Genomic DNA, 25,440 nt, shown 5'->3' with positions numbered 1-25,440 from the left:
ATGGACAGAGAAAGAGGGAGATAAAAGAAAGGCTTAGAAGATAAGAAGCTCTGTTTTTATACTTGTTTATAGTGTTGATGTGCCATATGAGAAACCGACTGACATACAGAACAGAGGAAATATGAAGAATGATGGAAGCAGATTTTGAAGGCATTAAAGTAGTTCAGATGAGATGATACAATGAGCCTGAAAGGAGGAGGAGGAGAAGGAAAGGAGTTATCTGGGAGACTGACAGAAGAAAAATGAAGTTGCATGTGTTCCACTCAGGCTAGCATTTGCTTTGGAAAAATGTATAAAATGGTGAGAAGTAATGGATCCTGGCTGATTCTCAAATCCCCAGGCTAAACCTTCACAGCCACTGTGTAGGACCACTCCTCTGCCTTTCTGCCTTGTTTTCAGTGGATCATGATAGATGTGGAAAGCATCTCTTTTTGTCATGAAATTAAACTTGAAAACACCTTGGATTTTGCCTCATTCAAATCCATTCACAAAGCATTGCAATGTGAGCCATAACATTATTCAGCTTCATTTCATTTTCTTTCGTTTGTTTCGAAAGAAACAAAAACAAGCCATCAAGGTTGTTTGACCTTGAATCACTCCCTCATTCTTTTTTTTTTCCCCAGTTCTTGTAGATCAGCCTAAAATATTTCAGAAGTTGAGGTTCAAATGCTCGTACTGGCTAGAGATGAAGATTGCTAACTAAACATGGAACTCTGTTATCTCCTAGGAAGAAGTGAAAGTGAGGATATCTCCATGATTTAACCTCTAGAGATTTCTGTCTAATCTCTTTGCTGGAGGACACATATATAATCTTCTGTACTGGTTAAAGACAGACACAGCTCCCATGGTGTCCTACCATCTTTTGTGTTCTCCATTAGAGGAAGTTATCAGCAAAACAGATGAGTCGTGAAAATGTTTTTACTATAAATTCAGCTGAGTGCCAGGAAGGAATAGAAACAGCGAACATACCCACTTACCTCTCATTTTATCTGATTCTCACCCTTTTTTATTGTAGAGAACTTCAAAGCCATGAAAATTCCTCTCTGACACTTGGGGAATGAGAGGAACTTGTTAAAAACGTTGTAGAGAATATCATGGCATAAATTGCCCATAGGCAAATTGGACCCAGAAATCAACTCCCTCCTTATAGGATTTGCAGTCATTTAAACAGGACAGAACTCAAAACTCAGCATAACATTTTTTCAGAACTCATGAAGGGATGGTCAAAATCACATCTGCAGTTTGTTCCTTGTTACCTTCACTGGTGGATTCCATCCTGGAAGCTGTGTTCACAGTATCTCCAAATAAACAATACCGCGGCATTTTGGTCCCAACAACTCCAGCTACAACTGCCCCTGTTAAAGAAAAGAAAACAAGATATTTTGTGTTTTTAAATCACAATCAGTCATACAGCCTAATGGCCGCTTCCTACATTACCTTATATCTTACTTATTAACAAGATAAAGACTGAGCGTCGGTATTGTCTTATATGGGTTATACATCTGACTTACAGATCATTTCCAGAGCCATGGAGGGAGTTGCAAAAGGGCCTCAAAGGAGAATGGTGGGGAAAGTGATGATGGAATGGAGGTAGTGTGCATGAATTAAGGCACCTGCAGAATCATGTTTCAACACGACAACAGAATATTTTGAGGGGCAGTGAGATAGGAATGCCGCTAACAGGAGTTGTGCACACAAGGCCCACTAGTCACATGGAAAAGCAGGAACAGGAAGTAACCTGCTCCTGCTGAAGGCAGAAAATGAGCATTTTGATTCCTTCATGTCAACCCCAGGGCATTTAAAATATACACAATATGCTCTCTTGCTGAGACAATGTCAGCTGCTTAATTTGCAGATGCTGGGCTGCACAGCACATGTCCAAGTCTGGCTGCCTATCAAGAAGGAGTTGCAATTGCACATCAGCTTAGGTCAGGGAGCTGGGAGTCTGAGAGTGAAGGCTAGATCAAAGAGTCAAGAAGCAACTCACTGTTTTGAGAAGAGAACAGCTGAAAAGGACAAGTAACAGACACAGAATGGCAGTCCTCACTTATATCAGCAAAGGCACTGGGGCCATGTGGTCATTTCCAATGTTGTATTCCGCATTGTGTTCCCAATATTCCAGGCATCCAATAATTTATTCTGTTGGGATGACCTCTATGAGGTGTTCTGTCCCAACAGCAAGAAATTAACTTCCTTTTTAATGGAGAGGAAATGCCACTACAGAAACATTTGTTAAAACAGAGGAGGACTCTTTTGCAGCCTTCTCAACATACCTGAATGGATTCCTGCTCTTATCTTTAGGAGGGTGTTGGGCTTGTGTGGGATCTTAAAAGTCTTGCAGACGTCCAGAAGGTCTAAAGCCATGCTTGCGATCTCACCAGCATGAAGGATCCCGTTCTCTTTGGGTACTCCTGACACCACCATATCTTAAGACAACAATGCAACTGTGTTAACCTTTGGCATTACACACAGATTTACCAAAGGATGCTACCTAAGTTAGAAAAAAATAAAGCCCTATTCCTTCATATCCTGTGGCACAGTTGTGCCTGCTGAGCAGAGAAAGCCATAAACAAATGAAGGATAGGGCAACAGCTCATGTGTGTAATTACCCTAGCTCTGAAAAATGTTGGATTTCCTTCTTACTTTTCCATAAGATTTATTCCCTCCTACCCTTTCTTCCTCCCTCCCTCCATTGAGGATGCTTGAAGTGGGACAGGTAGTGGGAAAGTAGCTGTTCAATACCTTTCATCTTTGGGCAGATATTATAAAGAGAGACAATGATTCCCACTAGGCACTGTCCTGTGCTTCCTGCACTGACTCTTATTGTGTAGGACAAGAGACAGGTCTCTTCAGGATCCCTTGGGTGCATTTGCTCAGGAATTTTATGCTCCAGAATGTGCTCAACCATGCCACAGAAAAAAAAGCATGGTTTTTTTTTCCACATCTCTTATAGGATTTCCTGTCTGTCTCATCCAAAAATCCTGTTAGATTCTGCTAGGTTTTTGATGGAATTCAGTTTTAATGGTAGTCAATCCCCAGCAGGTTCCCATGGTAGCAAATAGAAAGCAATTTTCCTAAAAATCCAAAAAGAAGAGGCAGCCAAGCCCCTACAGACTATTAGGAGAGAGAAGGCTGTCATGGTCTTTGCAAAAAAAGACAGAGATAAAGCTTATGGAATGGCATCTATGCTCCCATGAAGAAGGTAAATTTTTCAGCTGTGTTCCTGTGAAACAGAAGTTGCCATCTGGGATTAAACTGTTGCCAATGTTTAAAGTCAGACCTTACAGGTCATAGGAAGCAAATAAACAGCAGCAGTAGTTTACTCAACTCATTTGTCCCCTCCACAACATTCATCAATTGTAGAAATGACGAAAGGTATGCAGGAAAATGTTCCTAAAGTTTGCTAGGGCTCTGCTACGACTTCTCTCCTAATTGTTTTGTGTGGTCTTCCCAGTGGTAATAAGCTTCCCAAATCTCCTTCATCTGTTCTTCCTTGTCATCAAACCAGTCTCTGTCCTGATGAAATATACCCATGCCCCATCATTGTCCACAGCTCAAGGAACTTACAGGCATCTCCTATTGTCTCCACCTTATAGACATCGTAGTTATCTATGATTTCATCAAAAGTGGTATAAAGCTTGTTCAAGAGATCTACCACTTGATAAGGTGTGCTGCTGCTGGACAGCTGAGTGAAGCCAACAATGTCACTGTTAAAATACAACACAAAGAACATCCTGACCCACTGTCTTAACCATTGCAGATTGGTAATCCTAAGCACATAGTAATAATTTCTCAGTGGAACTACCTCAACCTTCTCTTTTTCAGTATTTCTTTCACGAAGGATCTTACAGCATAGTTTTGTCTTCAAACATTTACTTAAACTCAAAACAGACTCCTTCCATTTAAAAGGACTGACCGACCTAAGTCTTTTTGCTTACCAATGCAGTAAACCATTTTTTACAGCTAGACTTTAATCTGCAACAGACTTAGTCTTCAGTTTTGGGTTATGTACAAATGAAAACAAGGAACTTAATATCTGTCCATTTATGACAAGTGAAGACAGGCAATATGTAAATATATGTTGCTTCACGCACACGTAACAAGTCAAAACTGTAAATGCATGTGGACTCTAAGGACAGATGTTTCCTTTACACAGCTAAATGCTGCAACCTTTACTTAGGCCTGTCTTATGAAACATACATGCATGTATCACACATAAAGTGATGTGCTGCTGCGTGTTAGAGCTCCACAGTAATCTCATTTTTTATTTAAGTATTTTTAATGAAAAATGGAGGGGTGTGAGAATTTTGAAAGACACTCATTTGCAGAGTCAAATGTTGCCACCTGGTATGATAAATGGCAGTTTAGATAGAGAGAAATTCTGTACTCAGGAGCTTCACCTCCATTAGGACCCTACAAGTTTCTTCAGCAGGAGTCAGTTCTAGTCCTATCTTTCATTTTTGTTTACCTGAAAAAGATGGTGGCACTTAAGTAACTTTGAGCTTGTGCATGTTTTCCCTGCCTGAGATCATCTGCTACTTGCTTCGGCAACATACCTGTTGTAGAAAGAAGAGCATCGTTACTCTTTTGACATGGATAAAAGCACAGAATAAACAGAACATGTTTGTTTAAAGGTATAAAAACAATGTTTGTAAATGTGAAATATTCTGAAGGTGAAAGCACTCTTTAGCATCAAAATCTGTTCTGCTGTAATGTGAGAATTCACAGTAAATCTCACTGATAACAAGTCCAGATTTTTCAGATAACCCATAACTTTTAGTCCATACAAACCAGTAACTATACATTCCAAGTCAGAGTAAGGTTAGATTCTGATAGTATGACTTGGGATATCACTAACTCCTTCACTGTCAACTCTTTGCTAGTGTTTTTTCCTGTGTTAGGTTTCTTTACTATCTCTTCTCTGATTTTTTTGATCTCCTTTATTTCTCCTATCTTGCAGTTTCACAGCCTTTTCCTTTTTCCCTCCTATGTGTTATACCGGTTCCTTTATCCCTTTTTTCTTGCAGAATTCCAGAAGATACACTGCCATCAAAAGTAACCTCAGTCCAAAAACAACTCCCCAATATTTATAACTATACAGAAGGACAGCCAAGCAAGATCAAAGAGAGAACACTATGGATTCTGGAGCCATAGCTCTCAGATGAGTGCACTGATTTTCAGGGGGAAAATATAAAAAGTAGCTAAATATCTTTCCAGTTTTGCAAGGAACAAGTATATTAATTCATTGCCAACTAAATGTTATCTATTAAATAATCACCTATCAAAGGGTTTCGGTTTGTAATTAGACAGTTAAAATCAAATTATTATTGAGAAGAATATCCAGTATTTTTGCTATATAACTTACTATACAACAGACGATCAGTCTTCTGTTTTTCATGCATTAAATCCTGGGTTCTCTCAGAAACCAGTATCTCCAGGTGTTTGCTATATTTCTCCATCTAAATAATATAGAGAATTGCATAAAATAATCCTTTTACTGAAACAGATTCATATCTGGATAGGATTTAAGCATTTGAATGATTCTGCTTTGAAAACATTCAGATAAGCAAAGGCTCAGGTCTGAGATAGCTAATTTTTTCTTACAAAATCCAAAGATCAGATTTCTCCCTAGGTAAACTTATGATTCTAGATTTGAGATTGTTGCTTACATGTAAGAGGGCAGAAGCCAATTCCAGACTATTCAAAGTCCGTGTAAACATTAGGGGTCAAATCCAATGCAGAGACTGAGCTGCAGACATGGATTAAAACATGTTACCAAAACCGAAGGTATCTAAGTCTCAATCTTTTATCAAAAGCTCACAATGCTGTTTCGTAAGCTATCATGCTATGCTATGCTATGTTTTTTGTATCCTTGCTCTGTGTGAGGCAACAGGCTGTGGAGGCAGGAGTCTCTTTTCTCTGCTGATGGGCTTAAGACACTCTGCTCAAAATGCATCTGTAAACATGCTATTTGCAGCATGCAGGGATTCTATACCCCCAGTACTGTAAGACCACCACCGAGCCACTGGAAAAGGGGAATATAGTTTCCTGCGAGTGCATTAAAAACCAAACAACATTTGACTGAAGAAACAAAAGTGTTCAGCCCCAACGAATTTGAGAAAGTTAAGAAAAACTGACAGAAATGGAATAAGAAGGAAAGCTGGGTCTCAAGCAGAACTGCAGCTACAATCAGCCCACCAGAGCTGAATTAATGACTGTGGATTTTCTCATCAAACAAGGGGTATGAGATCAAAAAACAAACCTGAAGGATAGAGGTGAAAGTTATTGCAAGTGAGCAGATTGACTTGGATTGGATTAAAAAACTAAATTTACCAGAGTCATCATCATGTCAACAGGGCTAACTTTATTAGGATTCATCTTGTACAACATTTTCTTGACTTGTTCAAATGTAGGCCTTTGGGCTGGATTATTTTTTCTGCACCTTCTGATTAACTGCAGCAGGGAAAGAGAGTGAGAAAAGCAAATAGCTTTTGCAATTCCAAGCACAGGAAGTGTTTCTAATTAATACTAATATTTTCTTGGTGCAAACTGTGCATGTGAAGCCCTATCTGCAGCTGGTGAAAAGTGGCAGAGCTTTACTGAGGTCTCTGGAGTTCTACAGATTATGCTGAATGAAGGATATTAGTTCATGAAAATGCTGCTGTAGGAAATCATGAATTAGATGCTCACGTTCCTTCTGCTAAACACCGCTTAAGATCTTGTCTTGTGCTTTAAGTGTTATGCTGTTGGAGTCACATACTGTTTTCAGAGGACTTGTCGGTACACAAAATTCACAAAAGATTAAAAACTCAGCTACTTCTTAAGAATGTTAACTGCCGACTAAAATCCAGCGCTGCTTATGAGAAGTTTGTTACATTTAGGTTGCTACAAACCACCAAAGGTGAATTATATAGCTCTTAAGCTGAAACAAGGATGTCACAATCTTGTTCTGATTTAACTGAACTGGGAGGGGTGTACTTTGTTTTATTAGACAGTTTGAGGCTACTGAACACATAGACCTTTTGCATGAGAATCAAACCAAACTCATACTTTGCCTGAGACACTTAGTTCACTATTTGAAACTCCTTTGCCAGTAAGCTGAACAGACGTTACTAATATAAAATATGTATGGAATTCAACACTTTATAATAAAATGAAAATGCACAAAAATCAATGATTGAATATTAAAAAAATTATTTATTACACTGACAATTTGAGGGGACAACTGAAACTTTCAATTTGTCAGAATGACAGTTTTTTTATTAAGGATATTAAAGCATTTAATTGTGCCTTGTTTGAGATGTACCTCTTGACTTCTGGGTTGTTTACATTCATCAAAGGTAATATTGCCATAAAACTTCTGTGACATGTCTTAAATTCACTTCAGTAAAGAATTTTTGTACACAATATTGTGTCTTACTCACCTCTATGTAATCTGTGGGACACGGGCAAGAATTCTCAGCTTTTCCTGAAATTAATTCTGCCAAAGGTGGGCACCAAGAATATTCAGCTGAATGCACATCATCTTTCTGGAGAAGAAGTGATTAAACGATGTTGAAACAAGTGGTATATTTTTCATACCACCCATTGAAAATATATTACTGTGATCATCGTTACTCTTATGACGTCTTCCCTGTCACTTCCAGATCACCTTTTTTACATGACAGTACAAGGAAAAAAAAAAAGGATATAACCCAGTCTAAACTGAGTGGCCTTGTCTAAAAGCTTTTTCATGGCTGAAAGACTTTAATCTCAGTGTTTATACGACGTCAACAACTTTTGAAACAAATGAATAGCTGGCAAGATATTGGGAAACTTTTGAGAAACCACAAGGCGTACATTGGTCTATTATCATGAACTGTCAGAAACGGAAGAATGGCAGTTTCAGGTCTTCGTTGTTAGAATTCTTGCTAAGCAAATTATTTCAGACGAACCCTGATGGAGTAGCAGTATTAAACACCAGCCAGGCAGGCTGGCAGCAAAGTCTTGTGGCTTTTTTTTTTTTTTTTTTTAAATTGGTTGGAAACAGAAGTGCTGAGGTACTGACAGGCTGACTCCTCTTCTTACCTCTGCTGTCAGAGTGGTTCCAAAGAATGTTTATCAATATGGTGATAGGCGCTTTATATATATAAATATATATATATATAAAAATATATATATATATATCTGGTTACATATCCAGAACATCCGGTTTCAATTTCAAGGTGCATTTTTTGTGTTTACCATTTAGCACTGATCACAAGACATGTGCAAAGAAAACATCTTCCTTATGGAGAGCAGCTCATTTGCTCTTCTAGCATATTCTTACCACTGCAAGACTCCACTGAAAGGGCCTGTGCATGGCAGGAAAGGGAAGGAACAACAGGAGAAAAAGGAAGATGTTATGGCATACCTTCCTCCTCCACCCGCCTGCCATTAAGCCCCACAGAGGTAACCAAAAGGCAGTTTTGAAGCTACATTATTTTTGTCATACACTCTTCTTCAAAGTCCTGAAGGGAAGACTGGTAGATGCATGATGAAGCCCTGATTGCATGTTCCATTGGAACTGAACTTGCACCCACAAAATACAGAGGAAAATGCATGCTCAAAAAATAAATCAAAGATGCAGTTACTCAGAGTTTGTTTTGTATCTTCAGCAGAAACAGAATCAAAGTTGTCATGCAAACTTCAAAGTTCATGTTTACTTACTGGCATAGGGTCACTTCTTGTGGCAATTTCTAGTAAAATGATGGCATAACTGCAGAATAAAAGCAAACCAAAATCTTAATGAAATAACAGTTAATGGAGTCAGTGATTTCGTCTTTCCATGATTTCTTATTCTTCCGCATTCTATGACTGAAAGCCCAGTATCCTAAAAGCGAAGATTGCAAAAGTTCTGCAATCTGTTACTACTCTGTGTTTTCAGAGATCTGTCACTGATATTTCATAGCAGTCTCTTCTCACTGTTATCAGTCTCAGAGATGAAGCATTTGAGTTGGATGGACCGCAAAGCAATTTTCTCTGCAAGAATTAATGGAATCCAGAAGGGATATGTGCAGGGACTTACATGATACCTACCAATTAAGCATACAGGACAGGTCTGTGCTGTAATCAAGGGGCAGGAGCAGGTTCATCAGGATCATCAGCTGGAGGAGTGGCTTCTTTTCAGCACAGATCACTGTTCTGGAAAATCTCCATAAGTCAAGGATGAGACAGTGTGTCCAGAGCAGATCTTTTACAGTAAGCATTTTTGCTCATTCTTTCTGAATTATATTTTCATCATCATCTTCCTCAGATGAACCAAGGTCAAACACATTCATCAAGGGTGAAGAATGGAGAAAATGGGGTAACAACTGGGTGTTCAGTCTCCTTACTGAACACACTAGAGATCTTTTAGAACAGTGATCTTTAAGAAGCTAGCACTTCCTCCAGCCAGAAATCCTGATAAAGATGCTCTTGCTTCTTTATGTATTGAAACTGTGTAATAATTAACTCCCTGCATGCATCTCTACTTGGTAACATTTATTTGTTGGATTGCAGTCTGTTGTATTGCTAATGATTGCTCTGTTCTGTAGGGCATTCTAGCTGTATAATGGGGTATGTCTATCTATCTTTCAGTCCACTCATGGACCAGGACTGGCAAATAAAATAATGCATATAAACCATGCTGAATAATGTAGAAATTAATCTGATGAGATTTTTATGTTAATTTTCGGGTGATTTGGTAGTAGAAAGGAATACCAATCCTGGTGAGACAGCAAAGCTGAAACAGATTTTCAAGGAGACTAATTAGATGATGGTAACTCCGATGAAGCAGTATTGATTTCATTCAGCTTCAGCAGCACTGCTCAAAGAAGTCCTAACAGAGTGAATAGTGAAATTCACATAACGATTACAAATCAAGAGGAGCCAATCTAGGAGAAACTGTGACTGGAAACAGCCTCTTCTGCTCAAACAGGAGCTGCTTTCATGCTCCTGTTGTCATTTCCATTTTAGCTTTCCCATCTGACCAACACATTCCCTGGAGAATTTTAAAAGCAAGTGATTCATCTGTAAAAGCACACAAAATTACAAGTCCCACTCCTGCAGCTTCTACTCATTTTTTATTTGGGCCATACCTTCAGGAATATTAATGGAATTTTTGCACAGACAAAAACTGAGGATTTCAAGACTGGGACACTGCTCCTTGGCCAGCAAGCCCACATACTTGTATCAGGAAGGCGTAGCACCTGCTCATATCATCAAACACAAACTGTGTTACAATGCAGGTTCTGAAGAATAGCTCAGTTAAAAAGACAACCCTTTTAATGCTACGGGGTACATCGCTATCCTTCTGCCCCGACTGCACGTTGCTCTTCTCCCTTTTCTGATTTCATCTCTTACTGTTTTTTTCTTTTTTAGCAAGAAAGGATTAACTGCAGTACAACAAAAGAAGACTTGGATTTTGCAGACACGTGGACTCACAGCAAGATAGATTGAGCAAGCATTCACTGAATCTGACAAAAGTTCATTGTAGTCTTCTATGATATGAGCAAATCAGCTCTTAGCACTATTTTAAGGGGAGTCCTTGGCAAGAAATGGCTTCAGGAGGCCAGGTTGCCTGCAAAGTCAAGTAATGATATCTAACCTGAACAAGGGGCAAACTGTGAACCAGACAAGCACCAAGGAAACATTTTCTGGAATGCATTTTGGCTGTGGGGCAATGATCAGCTGCAATGCATAAGACAATCCTGAAATTACTGCTTAGTTGGAGCACAGTACTTTCTAAGACCAGTCCATGTTGAAAAAGACCGACACAGGACAAATGACAATAGCCAGAATTATCAACACAGTGACAAACTGACTTTAGCTGAGCTATTTTGAAGCAAATTCTATGGGCCTGTTTAAGCCTGTCGATATAAATACTATTGAGACCTCAAATTCTTTCGTATGTAATCTGATAGAATGGATTACAATTAATAATGTTCTAGCACATTGTATAGGTATACATTTCTTTACAAGGGAATAATGTGCATTAATCCAGTAAATCTTATCTATAAAATCATGTCTTCAGTCCATATAATTTTTAATGAATCCTAATTGAAAAAAGGGGAAGACTTAAACAACATTCTCTGTTTCTGTAACTGATTTTCAATAAAAGCCCACAACAGTCACTTAAGGCAGTAAGCATTTGTTGTGGCCTAGTGCAGGCCAGAGTAAAACTCAGAGCTTTTGATAAAAGGCAATAATAGCTACTGTTTGGTAAATGTTGTTAATAAAAAGTTCTAATAACCATGCCTTCTTCTGTTCAACTGTGTTGCACTATCAGCATTTCAATCTCTAATTGAATTCCAGTTCTTTACATTCTGCTAGCTACCAAAGTCACCAGGTAATGGAAGAATTGTGCTGGGCTGGGAATGTGGCAAGAAAAAGTAACAGAAAAGGGCCACAAAACATCTTGTAGTACCGTTCTGCATTTTCCCCTTTCAAATGCTTTCAGCAAACTACTGGAAATAAGCAGACAGAGGAAGTATCATTGTTATGAAATAGACCACACCAAGAACACAGTGATTTTCCTACTTAATACAGAAAATTAATGCAAGAACCAAGAAATACAGGTAATTTTTTTAAAGACCTAGTTCAGTGACTTTTCCATTGGATCATTATTCTCTGAAAATTCAATTGTAATCCCACTTATCTGAAAAGTGGTTCGACAGAAGCTCTCCATCACGGGCAAGGCTAAACCTGACAGCCAAATAAGCCATTGCAAAGTGATCTCCTATAAAGGCTTTCAAAAGGAAAGGGATGGAGCTATTCACTAGTGCATCCACTTCCTTCTCCTACCTCTATTTTTTCTCTGCAAACCAAATATTGTCACTGTGTGTATGCAGCAAAATAATGTATTGACACTAATTACAGAATTATGGGATGCATATGTGCTTTATGACATCCTGGAAAATTGATGCTATTAACTTTTAAAGTATTGCCATTATTGAAAATAATCTACTTTTTCATAAGAAACAGCAACAAAAAAGGATTACTAGATAATAGCAGATCTTTATACCTTTTTTATCTACCAGTCCAGAATAACTCCTTATAAAGCATTAGACCAACTCTGCATTTATATGATGTCAGTGAACTCAGTATTTGGTTATCTACCTTGAAAGAGAAGATCCTGTGATATCTATGCTGTTCTGTATTCCAGGATCAATCCTTTTTAAAATACAATCAAACATATACCTGGGGTGATCACAGAATTACACTGAGCCTAATTGTGATTAAAGAACACTCAACTTGAGATGAGATTATTAAGTGCGAGAAACAGGAAAAGTTAACTACCTGTAGACGTCTGTCATAGAATTGGGTTCAAAGTCTGAAAGGGAATGGATTTCAGGAGCTGTGTAAATCTGTTTCAAATGCTGCTGGTATGAGCTTGACTCCTCAGGAGAATCTTCTTTTCTGTATGACTGCAAACCATAATCTAACACAGAAGAAAACAGGAAGCAAACTATTCAGTGGGTACTTCTCTGAAACATGTGTGTTAGTAGACAGTAACACAACTAGTCTAAAGGAATTAATTTTCCCTGTTAGAAATACACATCTTCCTTAGTCTAAAAATAGTGTGTGCCTGGTGGTCTTGTCCCTCTAAACCAATTGCAAATATAGGATCTGGAAACCAGATATTTGGGTGAGACTGTGTGACAGCAGGGAAGTTGAACTACATGGCCCCTTCCAATCAGAATTATTTTATGATTTTATAAAATTATATTCAGAGAATAGGCTCACTTCAGTGCAAGAGTTAGCATGCAAATGCAGGTTTCTGTTCGACTCATCCCCTGATCCTTCTCTGTGGTGGCAGGTTGCTAGAGTAATTACAAGTTAGACAGACTAGAACTACTGAAAATCAGATGGTGGGCTTTACTTGCACACCGCTAGCTTCAGAACAAAGGCAGCATAAATGTGAAACATCTTTGCAGCTATACTTTTAGCCTAACATAGAAGAGATTCTCAGCATGTGACTCAGCATCAGAGAGGAGAAAAAACCAACTGACTTCAGTTTTCTTTCTGATATAAACAGCAGTCTGCTGAGTGTATCAGAAGGCAGGATGCAGATGTCTGGTTTTGCCTGGAGTGACCTCTCATAAAATGGTCCTAGAGCTTCAGTCTTTATGTTGGAGGTCATTGGAGTTTTTCAAATAGGTCCCACATTGGTTATTTGTGAGGTTTGTTTAACATAATTGCATACAGGTAAACCACGAATATTTGAAGTCTCTGCAGTGCTACCAGTTAACTTCTGAACAATTTCACAGAGATCCCATTTAATTCAGAGGAGCTGTGCTAAGGTGATGCAGTTGATGTAATCCAACTATCTCCATTTTTTATGCTTTTCTCCAGAAAAGGCTCTAAGCAAAGTAGGCAGTTCTGAAGGCAGCAGGATACTAAACGAGTTGGAGAAGCAGGCATGGCCCTGCGTGGGAGCCTTAGTCATAGGATCACTATGACCATTGACAGACAAATCTGTTACTGCTGTTTTTAAGATGGCTGTGGGTTACAGAATGTGATAACTACTTTGGGGACGAAGTAGAAGAGATGATCATTGCTTTCATTCCCTTTGGCAGCCGCAAACTAAATTAGACTCTCCAGTGGTTTTCCTGTCCCCACAGGCTGTCTTCCTGTACCAGGAGCTGACCAGACCTGTAGCTCTGTCTCTGGGAGAGTACAATTCAGTTTTGTGTACAGGACTGAAAAGCTCTGAGTTCAGTCTGCTTTTCTCCATGAAACTACCTTGTGTTTACCAATCAGTCAGCATTATTCCATGTCTTTACAGCACTGTCTATAGCTCAGATTTTCTCTCTGTATTAAAACTGAGAATGACACAGAGTTTCTGCTCAGACTGATGTTGCTAGACTCCATCGTTTGTGGGATCTGATGTATGCATCAGTGACACATGTTAAATGACTTGACATGATAATGTAACATGAAACTTGCTTCAGCACAGGGCATTTCTAGTGGCTGGTATAGTCAGCATTTCCACATGAATGTCAACATGGAGGTGCTTGGGAGGACTGTTGAGTGTGAAATCTATATGCATGAGTGGGTTAGCTGGACAGTTTTGAAACTCTGTTTCTTATCTTCTCTTTACCTGCAATTTTACAAACCCATCGGTCATCTATCACACAGTTACTAGACTTCAACCGTCCATGATACATTTTATGGTGGTGAAGATAGGCCATTCCTTGCGCAATATCAGTAGCAAAAGAAAACCTGAAAGACAAAAATCAATGAGCTAGTATTTCCACTAAACCTTCACTTAAGAGTGGCTCCAAAGCCTACTGAAGTTGACAGAAAGCCTCGCTATGACTGCAATAGCTTTAAAATTGTGTCCCCATGGTCATTTTTCCAAAACACTTAAGGTGGGTTGCCGAAAGCCCTTAACTCCCACTCAGTTGTCTGAGTCCACAGGCCTTTAGCCTCTTTTAAGACAGTTGAGTTTCTTCTAGAAATTCCCAGTACCTTTGTATCCTTGAGAATGCTTTCAAATGTTTACATGAGAAACAATTTTTTATTAACTTTCTCACTTTATTTGGAGGGTTTCCTCCCTTACAATCTTTTTCTTTGCTGAAGGCAAATATAACGCAGAAGTAGAAAGAGTGTGCCAAGATTATTCTCAAAAAACAATGTCATTGCCTTTGTGGAAGTTTTATTGACAATGTGAGCTACTTTTCTGTATTGATAAATACAATAAAGTGTTTGTAGGTATGCTAATCATTTCACCAATATGTCTTCACAAACAGAGAAGCAGTGATTTTTAATTAAATGGGGATGCCCAAGATATTTGGGAACAAAATGAAGTTATACGGGAAAAAAGGTTTAAAGACAGTTTTGCAGTATAACTAGAGGTGGGTTGAAAAGTCATTGGCTTAGCATGACCAGCGCTAAGCATATGATTGCTCAAAAATCCAGAAGACAAGTTGGGATGGATATTTGAATTTGCTTTCTTTCTTTCTTCTTCATTCTCTCCATATCACAGTGCAGGTCTGCCTATCCAAGGACTTTATCTAAAATTAACATCTTGTCCTAAACAGCACATAGCACAGTTTGTGTCATTTAGCTTTTCAAAAGTTTTTTTCTACCTGAAGCCCCAGTTCAAAGGAATGTCTTCATTGAGCAGAACATCACTCAGGCTGCCTTTGGGGCAGTATTCTGTCACGATGGCAACATTTGGCACTTCTATACAACCTCCAATGAATTTGCAGAGATTGGGATGGTCAAGTTCCCTGTGAAAATCAACAGAAATCACAGCACATCAGCAATTTTCATGGATGTCCCTCCTGCTTTTTGTAGGGTAACTGGAAAACCAAATGCCTCGTCTCACAATGTAGAGAGAAAAGTAAAACAGGCATAAGGAGATTGTGATCTGGTGTCAAAGCAAAGTTTGAAAGAAAGAGGAATATGGATGTACAGTCACATTTGGACAGAGTGTAACCCCTAAAAAAACAGTGTAAAAATGGAAGAATATACACTTCTCAGGCTTCACTTCTTACCTCACTTGCTTTACTTCTTTACGTATGGATTTGGACAGCGTGAATGCCTTCTTCATTATTTTCTTTATGGCCACTGTTCTACCATCGCTGAAACAAAATGAAATGCTGATCACAGAGTTTTAGGCCAACTTCATAAGCCAGCCAGACTACAAAAATGGACTGGATATTTTTTCTACAGTGGGCAGCTTCATCTCTCTAGAGATGAGGCACAGAATTTAAGCATGTCCATATGTGGGTGTAAATCTGAATCTGAGTACATGACAGGTGACAGGGCCCTGTTTCTATGATAAGGGAAGCATGAGTGATTATATTCAAGCATCCTTGATCTGTGGATGACATTTGGAACGTGAGAGTGTTAGACTCAGTTGAGGCAGCTGGATGATGGAGTAGCAGCAAAGGAAATGTCAGAGCTAGTGAAACACATACAGCCACATCCCTGCTATCTGTTGCTTCTGTCTACTGTTTTGGAGATCCATCACTGATATTTAACATCCTTTTGTTCTCATGGGATGAAGCATTCTCAGTGATGAAGCAGCTGAGTTTGATAGACAGCAAAGCAATTTTCCTTGGAAGAATAAAGGAATCCAGTGGAGACAGATAATGCAGGAATTTAAGTGATACCCACCATATAAATACAGAGTACGGGGTCTGTGGTGTAGCAGATGTAGGTGCTTTGCCAATGAGACTGAATGCCCCATTCTTACATCTTTCACCCTTGATGAATGTGTTTGACCTTGATTCATCTGAGGAAGATGATGGTGACGTAAATGTCAACATTCAGAAACAAGCAGCAAAAATGCTTACTGTAAAAGATCTATGCTGGACACAGTGTCTCATCAATTAAGTGGCTGTGGTTTTCCAGAACAGTGATCTACGCTGAAAAGGCAGCTGCTCCCCCAGCCAATGATCCTAAGTAAGCTCCTTTACCCTGCCAATCACAGATCCTGCCCTGTGTATTCAAATGGTAGGTATTACTTCCATCTTTGCGCATGTTCTGCCCCTACCCCCTATTTATATTATCTTTATGGGAAAAATTGCTTTCTGGATAGCAGGATATGGCTATATTGTTTGCTCATATAGTTATATGATGTGCACATTTATAATGTGATCCAGAGGTGAAACGCTCTATTGTCAGTCACGTCAGCTGGTTTAATGACAAGATTTCTAATGTGCTACTGTACAGGATGCCACTCCTTAGTGCAAAGAACCTATCTGTGCTCTGCCTGCATTTTAGAAAAAAGGGCTGCATAAAAGCCTTGGTTCCAAATATATTTGAACAGAAAGGGTCATTCATTAACAATGCAAGACACATTATGCAGCCACAGCCTTTTAACAAGTCCCCGAAGGAAAAGGAGAAATGACAACCAAAACAGAAGCCTGGCATATAAGATATTCCACAGCCAGCATGTGGTACAGAAGTCAGATGATGGTATTAACTTACTGGAGCACTGGTAGTGCCTTTGCACTACCTATCAACAGTAAAGTGGCAAGAACCAGAAAGCAAGGTGAAACTACAGTATAGTAGGTACTGCAATAAATGAGTAATATACTGACTTACTATCTCCCAGTCTGGGTGAAGTACTGTTTCCTGGACATGTTAGCAGCTGCTGTGCTGGAGCTCAGAGCAGTGATACAGCTGGCATTGGAGTCACTGGGTGCTGGGGGAGCACTCATCATGCTTCCTGTTGCTGTCCGTACTATGCGATCTAAATGGGATGTGGGATGAGAAAAGACACCTGAAGATACATATTATTGCCAAGGTAGAGACTCCAGAGGCAGACAAATGTAGGGAATTCTCCAAATCTTTGCATCTCAGCTGGTCTTGTTAACAGTTAAGACAGAAAGCCATTGCTTGGAATGTGACTGCTGCATAAAAAGTAAAAAACGTTCCAGAGGTGATTCATTGCCAGAGATCTTTTCCACTAATCCTCAGGATTTGATGCAAGTTTTGTTTCTCTGCTCTTGGGACGATTAGCCCTTGCTACTAGTTAAATGCCAAGGACAGAACCCAGGGAAGAAGAGCAAGCCCTGTGCCATACTTTAACAAGTCTATTTGGGGCTCCTAGAAGACTGTAAAGTACGGGGATGTGGGAAGTGATTCTGACACCAGAGGGAATTCAGAGAAGAGCAACAATGCAGTCAGATGAAAAAAAAATCAGTGATCTCAACTTACGTTTTTTAATCTCTGTTGACCAGCTCAAGGTAACAAAATGGATTTCAAAACAAATTTAATGAATTACGTATCATTTCACCATCTCCAGTTAAAACCCAGATTTAGCCAATTAGTCTCAGCATTGCTAAAACCTCTCAGCTCTCGCTGCTATCAGTATCCAATAAAGTGTTGCTGAGAAAGTTCAGCGTCTCACCTTGCATCATGACTGCCATGTTCCCACACCGTAGTATTATCCATACGCAGTTCAAAATTGCATTGACATTTGGAGTCTTTCTACCACATTCCACTCAGAAATATATTAGAGATCCCTGAGATAGCTTTGAGAATAAGAGTGTACATACATATATATTTGGTGTAATGCACCAAAAACAGGAGTTATGTTGAAAAAATAAAGCTAATTTTTCACAGTACAGGCTACATATCCTGGGTACAGCACTGCTGATGTGTTTCCATTTAGGTAACTGTACATTTCAGGCTACTATAGGTATCTCTGGACAGCTCTGTCCAGAGGAGACATACTGTCTGTTTCCAAATCTCATCATATTATCTGTCCTCATTACTCTTAAGTTGTTAATTATCACTCCTAGTTCTTAAACAGTATTGTTGCTTTGCAGGCTCCTCTCCAAGAGAACTATGTCTTTCATCTTGAATTTTTCAAATTAATTTTTTATGTGTTATTTTTTGATCATGCTTCCAATTTCACTCAGTCTCTTTCTATTATTTCTCTTCCTGTGTGATGTTTACGACCTCTTCTAATTCACTATCAGCTGAAAATTTGCTCATGTTCCTTTTTGCTATATTGAAAGACACTTTTCCTTGAGTGTTCCATTTCTGTTTCACAAATCTGGATTGAAATTTGGTTTTGTTTATGTACTCAAATTAATTTCTAAGCCAACATCTGTTCTTTACAGCAACGAGGATATCAGATCAAAACTACATAGAAATTGATGTTCAAGTCCAACTCTGAAAGTATCTCTACTATATATTAACACAAGAATGTCTTGACACTTCTACTAGTAACACAATGACATAACACAGATAAAGCAGACATCTTTCTAGCAATTCCTCAGAGACAGAAAATGAGTGTACATCAGCACAGACCTGTCAACTTCAGCAGATTTCTACAGATTTACCCCTTCTGAGGGTCTAAGCATTGCTTTCCTTCTGAATGCTAAAACAATGAAAAGCAAAGTAAATAATCTATACCTATTTTAAGTGCAGCATAGTAAAGCATATAATAACATCTGATTTTATTCTTAACATGTTTAATTAGAACCAATTAAATCATATTTTATATCCAGAAGGTAAAATGAAAAAAACTCTGGCCACAATGAATTACTTTTTGCGGCAAGTCTGTCACAGATAGCATTCACTGAGTGAAATTAAGATCTCATTATATCCCTCATTATATTTGTGCAAATCCAGGGCAACTTAGTGAGACCAGTTATACAGAATGATACATCCACTGAAGCAACTGTAATTTATTTTGCCCAAGTCCAGAGGTTATTTGTTTATTTTGGGATAGGCCTGTCTTTTTTAATTGACAAATCACCATAAAAAAGAAGGAAACTATTTTAAATAACATTGACATCTAAAGTTTCAATAAACAAAAATATCAGTGATCAGCTCACAGAGGTCACAGGGATGAAACTTTGGATATGTGTTTCACAAATTGGTTTACGTTTTGTAAGACCCTTAAAACATGAAGATGTATTTATGATTGAGATTATTTCTCAAAATTATATTAAGGAAACTGATCATAGTATCAAAATGACAAGTTACTAACCTTGTTTGATGCAGGTGAAGTCTATAATCCAGCTTTCATCCCAAAACATCTTTTGTTTCTGATATTGAAACCACTACAAAAATAAATCAGATTCATTCCTGATGTAGCCCTACTGTTTTTGAAGGAATTAAACCAGAGACTATTTTTTTCAAATATGAAAGTTTATAAGTATCCAAACAAAATCTGATGTTTAAGCATCCAACATATATCTTATGAGTAACATTAGAACCAAGAGTATTAATAACAGGCTTAGAAGAAAACAGCATCTAATAAATATCTTAAAAACTGTACAGTCTATATTCTAGAATCTAATTACATGTCATATTTTGCATTGGCTACGAACTCTCCATTATTGTCAATACTTCTTATGCACTACTTATTTACATCTCAGCTTGGACATCAGATGAGTGGTTTACATCACCTCATGTCATGGAAATGTCCTATGGTATGTAAGCACATGACAAGAACACACTGCATCCCAACCTCAAGATAAGGAGCAGTACATCTTATACCCTGTAATAGAATTAGCCTCTGATCCACAAATGAGGTCATATTATGTCAAATACTCTAGCACAAAGAATATTAGGTAGGGAATCTGTGGCTACTTTGTAAAGAAGGCATCGATCTAATAGCTGATTTTCTGTAGAGCCAACATGGAAAACTAACATAGAAAGTGTAAACACATGCTTTCAAAAGAGAAGCAGCAGATTAAATTATACAGCTGTTATAGCCACAGTTAATGACAAAATGTCAAACCAAAGCAGCATTTTACCATCATTATACCATTTTCTATAGTGTGGAATTTAATATTAGGAATTATGCATTCGCTGAAACAGGTAACAAAAGCCCGATAACATGCAAGGAACATGGTGTGGAGATTGTGTCAATATTTTGGTAGAAATTTATGACAAATATAGAGCTCACTGAATCAAAATTAAGTCATCCCATTTATTTCAAAAGGCTTCTGAGAAAAGACATCTACATTTTATCTTGCAGAGGTATGACTGAACAAAGAAATATTAGCTAGAAGTGACCACTAGGCTTGCTACAGACACTGATATCAAAGGAATCCTCTCCTCAACTTGAATGATTAAAGAAAGCATTAGTTTCCCAGACGGTCCTTTTTACATTATATTAATTATTGAATTGGGTAAAAGGATCTTTCCTATCTTGTTTACTTATCACCTAAACAAACATTAAAAAAAAAGAAGATGCTACTGCAGAAGTTAGCAGGAATAAGTATACAGAAATGCAAGAAGAAAAAAATAAACCTCAAAACCTACAAAAATATTAGCAGAAATAATAGGTAAATTTTGCTACAAGACCTTTAGACAAACCTATGCAAGGCCAAGAAACTCTATTGCTCTTTCTAAAATGCCGATTGTTTAAAACTGTCTGAACTTCTCATTTGTCCAATTATACATTTCTATCAGATCATATGGTTTTACAGGACAGTTACTATAAACACATTGTCACAACTGCCCTGTGGATTATAAATGCTCAAATAGTTTTCAACAGTGCTTCCATTCCTAACTCAAAGCCACACAGAGAGGCACAGAATAGAGAAAAAAATTAATTGTGATTCAGGCCTCCTGTAGTACCTTACTCGGTGGGCCATCAGCCTTCTCCTGCTCATTCCCTCTCAGGGCACTTGCCTACCTCAGATGCTCACTGCAACTGCAGTACAAGATGGAAAGAGAAGGAATCCCTGAGGAAAGAGAAGCCTATCGATTTACAGGATTTATAAGCCAAACCCCAAATAAATTATGTTACATACATAGTCAATATAATTACTCTACAACTGCCATATTCACCTGCTAAAACCTTGTTATGAAATTCAGAAATGTATTTTTTTTCAAGATACAGACACATAAGAAACGTAGATCCTCTTTCCCAGAAGCACTGTGAAGTAATAAGCCATAATGGCATGCTGTCTCCTCTTTATACAGACATTTTCATTCAAAGGTATCCAAAACTACTTCTCCCATATTCTTACACTCCTCTCTCCTCACTCCCTTTTTGCTTTTCCTCCATGAGTCTGTTATAATAATTGATAACTATTATGGAAAATTAATCACTTTGAACTGAACCAATCTGGTTCAGTTACACTAAGAAAATGAGGCTATTAAAAAAACCAAACAAACAACCACCAGAAAAAAAAGAAAGATCCTCTTCTCATTATTTCTTTTGAGAATATCCCAAGTTGAATGTTTTCCATTATAAGTTGTATTTGGACTCTGAGATTTAATGGCCTCTGGTGGAGCTAATCCCTTTACGAATTTACCTAATTCGTTTTTTAATTCATTTATACTTCTGGCCTCCACAGGGTTTTGAAGCAGTAACAGAGTTTTACTCTGAGTGAAAAGTACTCTTACTTTACTGGCACCCCCTAGTTCCCATGTCGTGAAAAACCTCTTCTTCCTTTACCATTATATATCCATCCCTCTCTTACATTGCTCTTCAGTCTTCTCTCTTACCATATGAAAATTCCTAGCCCACTGAGCCTCCCCTCATAAAGAAGCCAAAAAGGTTGTTTCCCTTCCTTCTGCTTTTTCCCATAGCACACAGGTTCTGGATGCAGAAGAAAATCTGTTCCTCTATGAAGAGAGAGCTCCACTCTAACTAACCAAATCATGGAAGTAAAAGAAAGGAAATACAAGAGGAGAGAAAGGATACTTACCATGACTGTCAAAATGAAGCCAGTGCAGACTAAACATATTGGTAAGGCAATTGCTATCCTAGCATCAGCAGACAGTGGGCATTCCCCACAATCTGCCGGACAGATAGAACAGCCTTCTTCTTCCTCACAAAAGCCATCTCCACAGACTGATTAGAAAAGGAAACACATATCAGAATATTTTAAGGCAGTTTCATCCATCCACGAGGTTGTATTCAGATCTAAACACATGGTTCTTGAGCTGGGAAACCTCAGAGTACCAGAAAGAATGAATTTTGAAGAGTCCAGAGATAGCACCCCAGCAGCTGAAAGAATAATCTGAATTTCTGAAGTGATACAGGATCTCTTTGATCAGATTAAATTGTTAATGACATCAGAGCCTTTGACATGTTTTGTGTATAAATCACTTCATCACTACTCTGTTTCTCATTGTCCATCTGTTTTTTCCTAGACTTAAAGCTCCTCAAGGCAGGCATTGTCTTTTGTATTCTTTGTACTTAATCCAGCCGTTGAGATCCTCAGAAGCCAGTGACCCTTCCTCAGCAGCAGCAGAAGACACTGGGTACTGCAGAATGAAACCTTGCACCCCATACTTCAAAGATTTCTTTTTCGCCAAGGTCTTATGAAAATTATCAGCAGTATCAGATGTGATTTAAAACAAAAGCCCCAAAGGACAAAACTCGTTCTCCCGTGTCCTGAATGGTGTTTCAATTTTACCTCTATGACTAAACTAATATCATGCTGTACTTCAGTCTTCTGAGATGAGCTGAAGGTATTATTCTGTCACCATGTAATATGTTTTTTTTTAAAAAGCCTCAACAAAACAAAATCCACTGCTCAGTAATAATTCTGCCTCAGTTCATTTGATTCCAGTATAATACCAGGATAATCACAGAAGTCACTTTCTGCCTCACGGGTAGAGCTGCATCTTTAAAATTTCTGATAAATTGTAAGTTTCCTGGAAAACTCAGCTGCAGCTGTCTTGAAAAGAATAGCAAATTCTATAGCTAAATACTTCCATCCACACTGGAGTTGTTTTGGTTCTTTTTTTTTCCATAACATTGGGAAATACATTCTCAAACTTCCAGAAGGGTAGCTAACAAGGGTACTGTGATGACATTCCTATTTTACCCAATATTTTTCTTCAGGTTGTGTGTTTAATTTATGAAATAAAGTCCACTTGTTGAATTTTACGTTGCTAAGAGACTTGTTACTGTTATTTCTGCTTCCCTGCATACAGCTATACTAGCGTGAATGAAAGACTGATGCCTTTGGGAGCAACTGAATTTTAATGTGAACAAGGGAACCAAGATGGGTTTCTACCTTTCCAATATGCTTAAGGCTAGTCTGCTCCTCTTCAGATGAAGAGTGTCCCGATCCTCACAACTTACTAGCTGGAAGAATATTTTCACATCCCCATCAACTGTAGACAAGCCTTGTACTACCTGAAGCTGTTGGCCATGGCATTTGACTTTACCTATTTGACAAGAGTGGCTTCCTACTGTTCTAGATTCATACACAGGTTAGAAGCTCAAACACTTTTTCAGATGTTCAGTGTTCCATGAAGAAGAATTTTAGGAAGACTTTTGTGTATTTTCAATAGTAAGTGGGGGGTAGGAGTCCCTTTTGCTCTTGGTAACCATACATGAATGATAAAAGCATTGAGATCTCCAGTCAGTAAGCAATTCCCTCACATCTTCATTTTATATCATACCTACTGCAGGAAGGACTGTGGTTTTTGCTTCCAGAGCAACTTGCATTCTCCCAACTCTGATATGTGCGATGAGAGAAGTCACACCCACATGAACTAAAACAACCTGCCAAACAAGTGAACAAAGCAGCAAGCATCAAAACTTCACGTGCATACAGTAGGCTATTATAACAACAATTGTCCAATTGTGGTGTCTTGTGAAAGAATGCGTGCATTTTTTCAGAATCAGGAAGGACAGGTGTCCTTGACTGGGGAGACAAACAGAAGCAGGAGAGACAACTCTTGTGGGGAAGGCAGGTCTGATTCCCCTCCTGGTGTGTATTCTTTTCACCAAGCAGGGCTATCAGCCTATGCATTCTGCCATGTTTGCTTCCCTGTTACTTCTGCTGGGTAGAAGCTCCCTAATGACCATATTAACTTGCAACACAGTCCAGTCAGTAGTGCAATATATTGTTAGTGTAGGCCTTAAATGGATAGATCAGGTTATTCTCTTCCCTCCCATCCCCATTACTTCTACTTACTACCTAAGGAGTAGTAGTGTGAAAAGCTGTTACTTCCAAGTCAAGTCAGTTGGGAATTGATATTACTTAGCCACATGCATCACTTACACACATAACACTGACAACTAAATTAGATGGGGAACATGTACATGAACTGCACTAAACTACTAGCAAGTAAGCTCTGAAAAGAGCAAACCAGGTAAAATACTGTATACAATAAATATACCTTACCTTGGCAGTCCAGTTTCTTTGGCTCATTTTGCCAGCTGTAGACAAAGTGTGAGTAAATATCTGGCCATCATCTGGGATCCATGGACCACATATTCCTCCTTTACCCTTTATCAGACATATTAGTTATGTCAGTAAACCACGACACAATGAAAATCCTAGCTCCTCCCCTTTTACTTTCTTAGAATGACTTGTGTTCCTTAACAGCAAATAAAGTGATATTTTATAACCAAATCTATTAAAATTCCAAAGCACAAGCAACACTGTTCTGTGATAAAATAAAAGATAAAATAAGAGAGAAGCAATTGTGCCTACACTGAGTTAAAATCTCATAAATATTGTTATTTTTTAAAATACATAAGCCAAAATGTGGTCCCAAATTTTAACCGCAGTAATTCTATGAAGCTAATACACTTTTTCAGGATTTGCTGTATTAGAACCAGAAACAGAATCATATCCCACTTCTTATATTTTTCTAAAGGGGTTTTATTGCAGTTTCACTTTTGATATGGCAGGGTTTTTTTTCTTTAATGAGGAAGGAAGGCATCTCTTCTGTGCCTGTTTGCAGAGCATTTCTCAGTAAAGCTGTTAAGATGTAAACCTCCCAGCAATTGTAACCATAGAGGATTATTTTGGCTGTCTGAAGATCTTGCATTTTTTTATTTGTTTGAAAGGATTAAGTCTGTCTCCTAACTTGAGATATTTCTTCAGACACTTCCTTCAATGCATTGTACGACATAGACCAAATCAAAAGAAATGGAGTTCATGTTAACTGAGACAAAATGTTTTAAAAGTCATGACACTGCAAAAAAAACCCCAACAAAACCTCCTCTTGAATAACAGAAAAAGCTTGCTTTGAAGT

General features: G+C 38.3%; 1 protein-coding gene across 1 annotated transcript in view; it reads right to left on the bottom strand.

The window, feature by feature from the left end:
- LOC127027225 (atrial natriuretic peptide receptor 2-like) overlaps nt 1-25,440 on the bottom strand; it is a 43,539-nt gene that overhangs the window by 1,909 nt on the left and 16,190 nt on the right. The window contains exons 5-21 of the mRNA XM_050912817.1: nt 24,582-24,686; nt 23,854-23,956; nt 22,143-22,288; nt 19,463-19,535; nt 17,062-17,209; nt 15,504-15,590; nt 15,093-15,236; nt 14,102-14,223; nt 12,298-12,439; nt 8,689-8,737; nt 7,425-7,529; nt 6,334-6,453; nt 5,366-5,459; nt 4,469-4,556; nt 3,568-3,707; nt 2,274-2,426; nt 1,257-1,355 (exon numbers count right to left, since the gene is read on the bottom strand). Of these exons, the coding sequence (XP_050768774.1) occupies nt 1,257-1,355; nt 2,274-2,426; nt 3,568-3,707; nt 4,469-4,556; nt 5,366-5,459; nt 6,334-6,453; nt 7,425-7,529; nt 8,689-8,737; nt 12,298-12,439; nt 14,102-14,223; nt 15,093-15,236; nt 15,504-15,590; nt 17,062-17,209; nt 19,463-19,535; nt 22,143-22,288; nt 23,854-23,956; nt 24,582-24,686 (1,918 nt within the window). The remainder of the gene's footprint in view (nt 1-1,256; nt 1,356-2,273; nt 2,427-3,567; nt 3,708-4,468; nt 4,557-5,365; nt 5,460-6,333; nt 6,454-7,424; nt 7,530-8,688; nt 8,738-12,297; nt 12,440-14,101; nt 14,224-15,092; nt 15,237-15,503; nt 15,591-17,061; nt 17,210-19,462; nt 19,536-22,142; nt 22,289-23,853; nt 23,957-24,581; nt 24,687-25,440) is intronic.

The sequence above is a fragment of the Gymnogyps californianus genome, chromosome Z, assembly GCF_018139145.2.
Source record: "Gymnogyps californianus isolate 813 chromosome Z, ASM1813914v2, whole genome shotgun sequence".
NCBI lineage: Eukaryota > Metazoa > Chordata > Aves > Accipitriformes > Cathartidae > Gymnogyps > Gymnogyps californianus.
The sequence above is the reverse complement of the archived record's forward strand: the minus strand, read 5'-3'. Positions and strand labels throughout refer to the sequence as shown.